The 12236-nt window shown below is 38.7% G+C and overlaps 1 protein-coding gene across 16 annotated transcripts in view; it reads left to right on the top strand.

Annotated features, from left to right (window-relative positions):
- The window catches only part of Slc4a10 (solute carrier family 4 member 10), a 458674-nt gene that overhangs the window by 430493 nt on the left and 15945 nt on the right, over nt 1-12236 (top strand). For all 16 annotated transcript variants that reach the window (XM_085834843.1, XM_085834838.1, XM_085834841.1 and 13 more), the window contains 2 exons: nt 2226-2399; nt 3088-3210. In XM_085834843.1, the coding sequence (XP_085690969.1) occupies nt 2226-2399; nt 3088-3210 (297 nt within the window). The remainder of the gene's footprint in view (nt 1-2225; nt 2400-3087; nt 3211-12236) is intronic.

The following is a 12236-nucleotide window of genomic DNA, read 5'->3' as shown; positions in this document are numbered from 1 at the left end:
GCTATTTGGACACGATGAAAGCCAAATACAAATCTTAGAATATATTTATCACAATTGTTATTCCTGTAGTAATGATAAACAAAGCAAGCACATTAGCCATCTATGATAGATATTTCAAGGAGCATGCTACTTTGTTATCAAGCAAATTGGAGGAATCTTTATGGCACCTGGCTTTTTGACACTATATAGAAACTTACTATGTAGGCTTCTCACTGTGAAATATGGCAGAAAAAACAGATCACAATGTTCTCATGAATGCTGTTTCTGTATTCAAATATATAACCACATCTATATTCATTCCAACATTTCAGGGATCCAAAGTGAAGCAAATGTGCCACTTAAACAATAACAATTGAAGCACCCACTCGCTGCAGCACACTTATGCAACACGCAACTCCCTACCCAGAAGGCTAGCTGGGGGATTCTATAGGAACGTTCAGTTGTAAGCTAAAGGATTTTATTTCTTCCTATTCTTACTTCCCCTGTGCACAAGTTGTATCTATTTAATGGTTCCTAAAATTTAGAGATAGTTATAAAGTAGAAAAAGCCAGCACACACGCACACACACACACACACACATACACACACACACAGAGGTAAGCTAAGAATGAGGATTGAAGTTAGTGCTGTTTTTGGTTTCAGTGAATAACTTTGGGAAGTTATGAATGAATATTAATAGATGAAGTAATGCACATAGGATTATAATTTAGATAACTAAAGAGCAGTTTGCCACACACAAGACAGAGCACAAGTGAGCAGATAGATTTGTGTTGTTTGATGTCCCATTATACTTATCCCATATAAAACTGGGTTTTTACAAATCAGGATGCTCTAACCCTGACATAGGACACTTGTTTATCTGCATAGTAAATTCTGAAATATTTGATGATAGTAACTTCCATTTTTCTTATGGTGGCTAAGGAATATTTTATTTACCAATATTCTTTTAAAGAGCACATATTATTTTATCATAAGGAACTTTAAGATATAGAATAGTGACTGGCAGTGATCAAAACCATTGTTTTCTAAATAATCACTTCTCATTGAAAGTATTATAAACAACAAAATTTGCCTAAGACTAAACAAGTGATTCACACAAAATCAAACTATTGCGTAGTAAAATTAGTTATCCAATAAAATACATTGAAGTAAAAATTTATGGAAATGCAGTTTATAAAATAAATATAGTTATTTTATCTACCACTATGACAAAATTGAAATAGAGATAATTCATTGTTCACATTGGATCCATCTATATATTAAATTGGTCCAAATAAGAAAGTTTGTGTTCATGTATGTAGCTGCATTGATATGTGTTATATGTATGCATTTGTGCAGGTATGGGTGCAGGTGCATATGCCTATGTATGCACAGGTTCACATGCATGTGTGTGTGTGTGCGCATGAGGAGACCATACATCAGCATTTGGGCATCCTCCCCAGTCACTTGCTGACTTTTTTTCTGAGACAAGATCTCTTAGTGAACCCAGAGCTCACAGATTTGCCAGACAGACTGTGACCATCTTTTATATGGGTGCTGGAGATCTGAACTCAGACCCTCAGACTTACACTAAGAACTTTGCTTAGTAAACTATCTCCCCAGCCCCCAAGTAAAATAACTTCAACAAAATATAATATAATAAAGCACATTGGTAACAAAAATATAGGTAGGCCAAATGTTTATGATAATGATATGTATGTTTCTAAAAACAGCGTCAAATCTTTTGTTGGGAATCAAAGTGGCAAAGTCAAAACAGCAGGACTCAGTGAGGAATTCAAGGCACAGTACCAGGCTGCAGGGTTTGTGTGGAGCTTGGAGGAGGTCAAGGCAGAGAGCAAGTCTGGGAGTATTTAGCACGTGAAAGCTAAAGCCCTCTCCAGGACAGGAAGTACACAAACATGGGAGGCCAGAAGGTTAATATTTGGGGAAAAAGAGAGAGATTATGATGGTATAAGCAGAAAGAGAGTGATTTTGTTTTGCCTGTCAGGGTGTTGGTTCTCTAGGTAGCAAAATGTAGCATTGCCTTTCCCTTTCAAATGACACCCTGTTGTAATATTAAGGAAAGTATAACATAATATTCCATAAATAGTAATTCAAACTATCTTGCAATTTCCACAACTATGTCATTTGAGCCTAAGATTTTGGAAAATACTAAGTATCTAATTGGCCTACAGTTACTGTTGTCTTGTTCTCAGATGCAATCTACCGTCTGTTTAATCTTTTAGTTATTTGATAGAATAAAGCTCTTCTGGATGCCAGCCAAACATCAACCAGATTTCATCTATCTAAGGCACGTGCCCCTCCGGAAAGTCCATCTCTTCACAGTCATTCAGATGAGTTGTCTCGGCCTTCTGTGGATAATCAAAGTTTCGAGAGCTGCCATTGTCTTTCCTATGATGGTATGAAATATCCCTCAACTGTTTTTCTCTGTCACTAATTTTGGGGAAGCACATGAACTAAAACTGCGAAAGTAGAGAGGCCTAGATTCACTTTGACCAGTTACGAGAAAAGCTAGTATAAACTTGGGCACTAAAATAAGTATTTGCCTGTCTCTGGTATCATCTAAGGTTGTTTGTTGCTGCTGTTGTTGTGTTTTGACCATCCATAATGTAGTAGTTAATTGAAAGTAGGATGGAAAGTGTAAATTTAAAAAATTAGCTTGATATATACTAAAACTCAGGGGAATTTTTAAAATGAAATTTAATTGAAAGTTTTAAACAAATTTCAAAAATATTAAAAAGTATAGTGAATTTGAATGACTATACATAATTCAAAAACTATTAGCATAAGAATCTTCTAATATTCACTTATGGTTCAAGCTTTTAATTATGTATTTAGGGACACGTAATTAAATATATTTTATAGCTTAAAAAGTTTCTTTCAAATGTTTTCAACACTGAATAAAATATTACATTTCACTCTAGTGCTTTGAGAAGAAGGGAATGAAAGATCAGGCTGTGCCTTATACACATACATTTTCAATTCTTAGTTTTCTATCAGTTCTAATAAGACTCGTCTGTATCTATATCGTCTTTCTTTGCTTTTTGTTGTTGTTTTGTGTTTAAACTACTTGACTTTTTTCTTCAGGTGTTGGCACTAGTGTTTGTGAGAAAGTTGATGGACTTCTTGTTTACCAAACGGGAACTCAGCTGGCTTGATGATTTAATGCCTGAGAGTAAAAAGAAGAAACTTGAAGATGCTGAGAAAGAAGTAAGTCAGAATAAAATCGGTACTCTATCCAAGAGAGAAGAACAATAGTAACCCCTTGCAAAACTAAATTTTTGCATTTTTTTCATTAAATGGTGATTACCAAATACAACAGGAAAAAAGGTTTGGAAGTTTAATGTTTAAAAATATAGATGGGGGTGGAGGCCACTTGCCTGAGTAAGTTAGCCCTACAAGAAATATGCAAATGCCTCTACTTAGTTACTCTCCAAATGCCTCTATTTAGTTATTTTTCAGAGTTCATGGTCATGGATGGGAGAAAATTACTGATGTGTAACTGTTTCTGAGTTAGTCATGTAACTATTGCTTTTGGATTGACTATGTTTGCAACAGAAACAATGTAATACCTCACTGTTGGTATTTTTCCTGCTAACAGGTTTGAATCAGTAGATTTAAATAAAATTGTTATTCTTAAGACAGACAGAATATTTAAGAAGAAAAAATTGACCTGGTTTGCTTCTAAAACGATCCAAGCTTTAAAACAGTGTTTGTGCTTTGGGTTTTAGCTATCTTCCAAAGCTACTGATTTAGCCTATTTTGTTCATAAGAGAGAAAAATGAGATGTGAGTTTTATGAAACATACAGAGCTCATATGTCCACCTGGGTCTTTTAAAAGAGTATTTAATCATACCCATTATTAAAGTACATAAAAGCCACAAGAAATATAAATAAAATAATGAGACATAACATTTATTAATTGAGTAACTGAGCCCAAAGATCACAAAACCTGAAACAAAAATTTTGACTAATAAATGAAATGAATGAAACATTTTACAATTGTGTATTTTTTTCCAGTTTTGTTTTCATGGGTGTTTATTAAAAGGATTCAGCCTCTTTTCTATAGAATATTTTTGGATCATACATGTATTTCTTTTCTCCTGCTGGTAATTTTATTTATAAATATGAAGAGCTTTGGTTTTACTCAATCATTTAGGCCAGATTGGACCATAAATCCTATGAGGTTTTATCCAAAAACATTCTATGAACATAGCTCTATAGCATGTGGCTGACAGTCCCTTTCTCTGTGGTACCCACAGTTAGAGACAACACTATGCTGTATCTTCTTTCTGCATGAGTGTTTCAACTTTCCAAAATGTTGTAGAAGGCATATACAGAATCATACTTCTAATAATGTTAATACAACATCAAAATATTGTGAAACTATCGTTGTTTGCTTACTTTTCTGTTTACTATACTCAACACAGCACTAGAGATCTCATTAAAATAACACTTTACCCATCCACGCATGGTCTATTGACACTTACTCTACCTGACAGTTTTTTCCCAAGGTTAGAAGTTTGAAGGGAAGTAATTTTGAAGACAAAATTTATTGCCCTTGATTTTTCCCCATCTTCCAAGTAATTATACCTCCAAGCTTACTCATTTGGTAATGGACACGCTGTATTTTCTTAATAAAGAAAATAGTCTTACTCTTATTTCCTATCAAACATCTTTGCTGTATCCCGTACAAGCAGGATATATAGATATGGTAGAGGCACCCTCTTCCATAGACTACCATCCCTTTCATAGTATATTCCTGAGGCCATTCTCAGCATGAAACCTTTTTAGACTTTCATTTCTCCTTAGTATTTGGAAAGCACTTCAGGAAAATGCAGTGTAATCTCCCGTGCTAGCTTATTATAGAAAGGCACCATTGGTTTCTCCTGTTTGTTCATGACATTGTAGAGAACAAGTTGAGAGTGATCAGAACTGTAGTAGAACTTGCCACGGAAACTTTTCACAGTGGTACCAAGTCAAAAGGTTTAACTGAGATGTGATTATTGCTAGGAGAATTAGCCATTCCTGTTGCCCATAAGTACTGGCAATGTTTATTTGGCACTTATACATGTGTGCCTATCATGGATGCATTCAGGGAATTTATTAACCGACCTGAGACCTTGTATAGAGATTCCATCATTTCACACTCTGCCTTACTGTGCTCTCATTATGTTTACTGTTGTTGTTTTTAACTTGAAAGTAAAGATTTTAAGGACAACTGAATACCACTAAATTTCCTAGAACTTATACTTTCAACAAGGATATAAAAATGGAATAAGACTTCAGTTCCAAATGAGAGGGAACAAACCTTACAATATATTTATGGGAGTGGTTTAGAGATCCTGAAAATCTTACATAGATTATAACAATGATACTTTTCATATGATCCTAATTGCATAGAAATAAATAGGAAACCCAGTATTTCATTCAAGAAATAACCTAAACCCAAACATTAAAATATAGTTCTAAGAAGTGCAAAGAAGACATTACTCCAACAAAGTGGAGAGATGGAGGAAAGGGCATGTGCAGACGCTTATGTTCTGTTTGGAATTAGCACTGGGAAAGTAGAGTGGAGGAGGACATGCGGGGGATGACACCGAAGCTCACATCCAAGGTTCACTTTCTACTGGAGGGCCCAAATTTGGGTATTTTCTTTTCTGGAGCCTATGAATTCCCGTGAAAGATATGATAGTTCTATAGCATCTTGTACCAACATTTAGTGCTCCAAGAGTGTGTGCAATAGAGTGGATAATGGACAAGTTGTTCTGAAATGTTCACATTAATTGAGGAACTCTGGTTGTGATCTGGCAAGATGATAAACAGTAGAAATGTCTCAGCTCCCCCAGACTTGAATTTAAAGTGAGCTCACCTCTTGTCCTTTTGATGATAGTTACAAGCTTGTACCTTTATCCTCCAGGGTTTTCCTATCAGTAGCCCATTTCTGGACTTATGGCTCTGAGAAAACATTCATTTGACCTTAAAATTCAATAATGAGTTAAGCAGAATAAATAGCTACACAGGCCAGTCCAAGGTCGCAGAGCTTCTGTTCCAAATTTTCATGTACTTCATGCATATGCATATGCATATGCTTCGGTTTTTAGAAAGAAAGGATTATAATCAGGGTAGAAATGAATATTGGAACCCTGACATTTTGCACATTGCTCTGTGTAAAGGGAAGACTGCAGAATCAATTCTGGATGTCCAAATGTGCTCAGAGTACCAACATGCCTTCCTTCCTTCTTCATTATCCTCCAGGACATTGCACACGGGACAGACAGACTGCCACTAAATGCAAACAACTCAACAGAATGTTTGCTCTGGGGTGGAGAGCAAGAGTGCGGGCATTAGGTAGAGGCTGGGAAGGCAGGTCTGTAGAAGTGTTCGCATCTGCACCCTCTTCCTTACTGATTGATCACTAACACATACAGAACAGAAGCAAACAAAAAGAAGGCAAGTGGAGCCTTGTGATCATGAAAAAGTCCAAGAAAGTACAATCTAAAAATAAGCACAATTAAACAAATTACAGCAAATGCTTTCCTTCTTAGAAAGGTAAGAATTGGCTGTAGGTTTAGGAAGAACGTCCTTATTACTGACACCGATAAGCGTTTTTTGTTTTTTTGGTCTTTGTTGTTGTTATTTATAATTCAGCTATAGAGTGGGGCAAGCATGTTCTATCTCCTGAAGCAGCACTTTCCCAAACTGTGGTTCTAGGAGCTCTGCTGCTCCAGCCAGCACCTTGTAGTATTTAAAGAATGCAAATTCATAGGCTTGTTTCATCAAAGTGCGGATGCTAGAGCCAGCAGTCTGGTCTTTGAAGACCTCCAGGTGATTCTGACATCTCAGATAAACTGTTTATTAGACTCACAGACTCTCAACCTCTCTAAAAAAAAGCTAAGTTCTTAATATAAGACAACAGTGTCAGAATTTTTGAACTTATAGTAATTTAGGTGATAACTTAAAGGTGCTGAGTCAGGTGTAGGGAGAGTGAGGGGGGTCAGCAGTCACAGGCACTGCCTGACAAGCTGTCCACCAGATCATTCCTAAACCCACGTGTCGTGTCGAAGGAGAAAACAAAGTGCTGCAAACTGTCTTCTGACTGCCACATGTTCCCCCCATCCCCCCCCCCTCTCTCTCTCTCACACACACACTTCAAAAAGTTGCTGAGTCAAGTTCTGATGCGTCCATAGCCTTACACCAGATTACCTTTTAAGGGTTTTATTGTTTTATGTTACCAACTCTTTAATCCATTGGAAATCAGATATAATACTTCTTGTTTGTTTGTTTGTTTACATTCCAGTCATTGTTCCCCTGTCAGTCCCCCCTCCCACAGTTCCTCATCCCATTTCTCCTCTCCCTTGCCTTCCTGAGGGTGCTCTCCCCACCCAGAACCTGCCCCCTTCCCTGGGACCTCAAGAGTATTAAGCTCTTCTTCTCCCACTAAGGCCATACCAGGCAGACCTCTGCGATATTTGTGCCAGGGGCCTCGGATTGGCCTGTGTATGCTCCTGGTTGGTGACTCAGTCTCTGGGAGCTCCCTGGGGTCTGGGCTAGTTGAGCCTGCCGGTCTTCCTATGGGGTCGCTCTCCCGGTCAGCTTCTCCAATCCTTCCCCTAATTCAACCATACAGGTCCCCAACTTCAGTCTAATTGTTGGGTGTAAGTATCTGCTTCTGTCTCAGTCAGCTGCTAGTAGGGCCTCTCAGAGGACATCTGTAAGCATATCATAGCATCAGTAATAGTATCAGGCTTTGGTGTTACCCTCATAAGATGGATCCCAAGTTGGGCAGATCATTGGACAACTTTCCCTTCAGTCTCTTCTCCATTTTTGTCCCTGCAGTTCTTTTAGACAGGAACAGTTCTGGGTTAGAACTCTTTGTTAGTCACCTTGTCCCTACACTTGAGGCCCTGTCTATCTACTGGAGGTGGACTCTTCAAGTTTTCTCTCCCCACACTGTTGGGCATTTTGTCTTAGGTCAACCTCACTGACTCCTGAGGGTCTCTTACCTCCCTGGTCTCTGGTACCTGATCCTGTTCCCTTTCCCCCTCCTCCTCCTCTCTCCCACCCAAGGCCCTCTCTCCCTCTGCCTTCTGTGATTATTTCCTTTTTTCTTCTAAGTGGAATTGAAGCATCTTCACTTGGGCCTTTCTACTTGTTACACTTCTGATGGTCTGTGGATTTTATCCTATGTACTCTGTACTTTTTGTACACACCATGCATGTCCTTTTGAGTCTGAGTTACCTCACTCAGGATATTTTCTAGCTCCATTCATTTGCTTGCAAAATTCATGATGGCCTCATTTTCAATAGCTGAATAGTCTGAATAGTATTCCATGGTGTAATTGTACTACAGTTTCTATATCCATTCTTGAGTTGAGCGACATCTGGATTGTTTACAGCTTCTATCTATTACAGCTTCTATCTATTTATCTGCTATGAACATGGTCATTTATTGTTTGTAAATTATTTACATATGCACTATCTGCAGCCCAGTGTATTAGTTGAGAGAATGAAATGGTAGGGGCTTCCTAGGTTCTGCAGGGCTTATTTGTCTCCTCAATAAAACGAAGTGTTGAACAGGAGTACTGAATCTCCGCAAAAAAATGTCCTTAAAAAGCAGAAATTGCAACATCGACAAGTGTTTGCTCCCTATAATAACAAGTATCTTCGTGAATACTGACTCTGCTCTTATTTGTATTTTGAGATCTTTTAAATTATTTTTTTCATCCTATATTGGTTACTTTATTTCTTTACATTTAAAATGTTATCCCCTTCCACAGTTTACCCTTCACAAGCCCTCTATCACCTCCTCCCTCCTCCCTGCCTTTATGAGGATGCCCCCCCCACCTACCCACCCACTCCTAGTACTGTCTATTAATCTTCTTTGAGACATGCCCAGAACATTATGCAACTCAATCGATGTGTGCTAATTGAGTGAATTCCTTTTTCAATGCGTCAATTTTTCTGCTCTTTGTTGGATATGGAATTACTTGTTTCCCCCTTATTTTGTATCTAAAAACTGTTTTGGGAACCATCTTAATTAAAATAATGTCCTAACACCATAGCAGAAAAGATTTCTATATCCTTATTGGCCAAACCCTTCCTTTGGGTGTGGATGGATCTTGTTGGATTGTTGATGGATCCTGTGTAAATGGTGTGCTAAATGGAAGCCACATTAAGCACGTTACAGTAGTTACCTGGTCAGGTTTTTTATTGGGTATTTATTTCATTTACATTTCCAATGCTGTCCCAAAAGTCCCCCACATGCTCCCCCACCCACCCACTCCTACTTCTTGGCCCTGTTGTTCCCCTGTACTGAGGCATATAAAGTTTGCACGACCAATGGGTCTCTCTTTCCACCGATGGCCGACTAGGCCATGTTCTTTCTGATACATATGCAGCTAGAGACACAAGCTGGGGGGGGGGGGGTGGTATTGGTTAGTTCATATTGTTGTTCCACCTATAGGATTGTAGATCCCTTTAGCTCCTTGGGTACTTTTTCTAGCTCCTCCATTGGGGGGCCCTGTGATCCATCCAATAGCAGACTGTGAGCATCCACTTCTGTGTTTGCTAGACCCCGGCATAGTCTCACAAGAGACAGCTATATCCGGGTCCTTTCAGCAAAATCTTGCTAGTGTATGCAATGGTGTCTGCGTTTGGAGGCTGATTATGGGATGGATCCCCGGATATGGCAGTTTCTAGATGGTCCATCCTTTCGTCTCAGCTCCAAACTTTGTCTCTGTAACTCCTTCCATGGGTATTTTGTTCCCAATTCTAAGAAGGGGCAAAGTGTCCACACTTTGGTCTTCGTTCCTCTTGAGTTTCTTGTGTTTAGCAAATTGTATCTTATATCTTGGGTATTCTAAGTTTCTGGGCTAATATCCACTTATCAGTGAGTACATATTGTGTGAGTTCTTTTGTGATTGGGTTACCTCACTCAGGATGATGCCTTCCAGGTCCATCCATTTGCCTAGGAATTTCATAAATTCATTCTTTGTAATAGCTGAGTAGTACTCCACTTACTCAAAGATATGGGTACAGGGGAAAAAATTCCTGAATAGAACAGCAATGGCTTGTGCTCTAAGATCGAGAATCGACAAATGGGACCTCATAAAACTCCAAAGCTTCTGCAAGGCAAAAGACACCATCAATAAGACAAAAAGACCACCAACAGATTGGGAAAGGATCTTTACCTATCCTAAATCAGATAGGGGACTAATATCCAATATATATAAAGAACTCAAGAAGGTGGACTCCAGAAAATCAAATAACCCCATTAAAAATGGGGCTCAGAGCTAAACAAAGAATTCTCACCTGAGGAATACCGAATGGCTTAGAAGCACCTGAAAAATGTTCAGCATCCTTACTCATCAGGGAAATGCAAATCAAAGCATCCCTGAGATTCCACCTCACACCAGTCAGAATGGCTAAGATCAAATACTCAGGTGACAGCAGATGCTGGCGAGGATGTGGAGAAAGAGGAACACTCCTCCATTGTTGGTGGGATTGCAAGCTTGTACAACCACTCTGGAAATCAGTCTGGCAGTTCCTCAGAAAATTGGACATAGTACTACCGGAGGATCCCGCAATTCCTCTCCTGGGCATATATCCAGAAGATGTTCCAACTGGTAAGAAGGACACATGCTCCACTATGTTCATAGCAGCCTTATTTATAATAGCCAGAATCTGGAAAGAACCCAGATGCCCCTCAACAGAGGAATGGATACAGAAAATGTGGTACCTGGTCAGTTTTATTCAACTCCATGTCTTCGTGCATGGCGAGATAGACTAGGCTGTGAAGATAATGGAAACTGCCTAATTTCATGGCTCTTCCATGAAAAGTCACCATCTTTGCCTCCCCAACGGTGCTACTTGGGGTGCAGCTGTTCCTCCATCACCACACCCAGGCCCACCCAGCCCCTTCTGGCACCTGAAGACAGCAACAGTGGCTGCTCAGCCACCTTCACTTCAGATAAGCATGGCTGGGAATGCTATCTTTAGAGGTGGTGAGTTTTTGTTTAGATAGAATGATGACTAGTCTAAAGCCCACACATACTAATGAGCCTCAGGGTACAAAATAATTATTGGAAGCGGTTTGAGAGAAAAGTGGACAAGCATCAGGAAAAACATATCCACAAATCTTTCGCCCCAGTCTTTGCCACTAATGGATCTGCCTGTTGTTGTTGTTGTTGCCAGGTAACATCAGTGCTAACCATACTCTTATTCTCTTCCATTTGTTTTGCATTTTAGTCATCTTTATTACATTTTTCTGGTTTGGCCAAAAGAGGTGCTATGTATCATCTTTTGTGAACAACCAAAGACAGATATATACTTTGTTTACATCTTGGTTTGCTGTATATAGCCTTTGGGATTACTGAGGATCGCTTTATGTCCCTCCATGTACAACAATATTAAAAAAATAGAAGTAACATTTTCTACCTGAATGGATAGATATGTTCTGACTCAGAATCCATGATATGTATATGCCCAAATGCCTCGATAAACTAAGTTGCAAAGAACACCTCATTCTAAGCTACAGATTCGCTCTTCTTATTCTTAAATGAGTTATTTTAACTAATGGTTTTCTTGTTGTAAGTTGAGTATAAATTGTTTCCCATAAGCTCATGTATTTGAATACTTGGTGTCTGGATGATGACACTTTTCTATGTGCAGTCACAAGTCAGCGGGCTGCAGAAGCATCTGAGAAAACTTGAAATTATAATGAATATGCCATTCAACATTTGCCATGGGAGTAATGGCAGTAGCAAACACCATCTCTTTACCAACTAGTAAACTAGTTTAACTAGGTTAACTGAGCTAAACTGAGTTTAGGCTGCTGGTTTAAGTTAATCTGGTTAACTTTACTATGCTAACTTAATTAGTTTGAACACATTACTTAAGATAAGATAAGATAAGATAAGATAAGATAAGATAAGATAAGATAAGATAAGATAAGCAAAGAGAGTGAAGGATACCTTCAGTACTCCTTGGGTCTGCACACCTTAGAAATCTATTCCAGGAATCGGACACAACAATTCTTTTTTTTTTTTTTTTAATATTGTTATTACATATTTTCCTCAATTACATTTCCAATGCTATCCCAAAAGTCCCCATAGCGCCCCCCACTTCCCTACCCACCCATTCCCATTCTTTTGGCCCTGGCATTCCCCTATATTGGGGCATATAAAGTTTGCAAGTCCAATGGGCCTCTCTTTCCATTGATGGCCGACTAGGCCA

Source organism: Mus caroli, unplaced genomic scaffold (assembly GCF_978045245.1).
Source record: "Mus caroli unplaced genomic scaffold, Mus_caroli_1 scaffold_2, whole genome shotgun sequence".
NCBI lineage: Eukaryota > Metazoa > Chordata > Mammalia > Rodentia > Muridae > Mus > Mus caroli.
The sequence above is the reverse complement of the archived record's forward strand: the minus strand, read 5'-3'. Positions and strand labels throughout refer to the sequence as shown.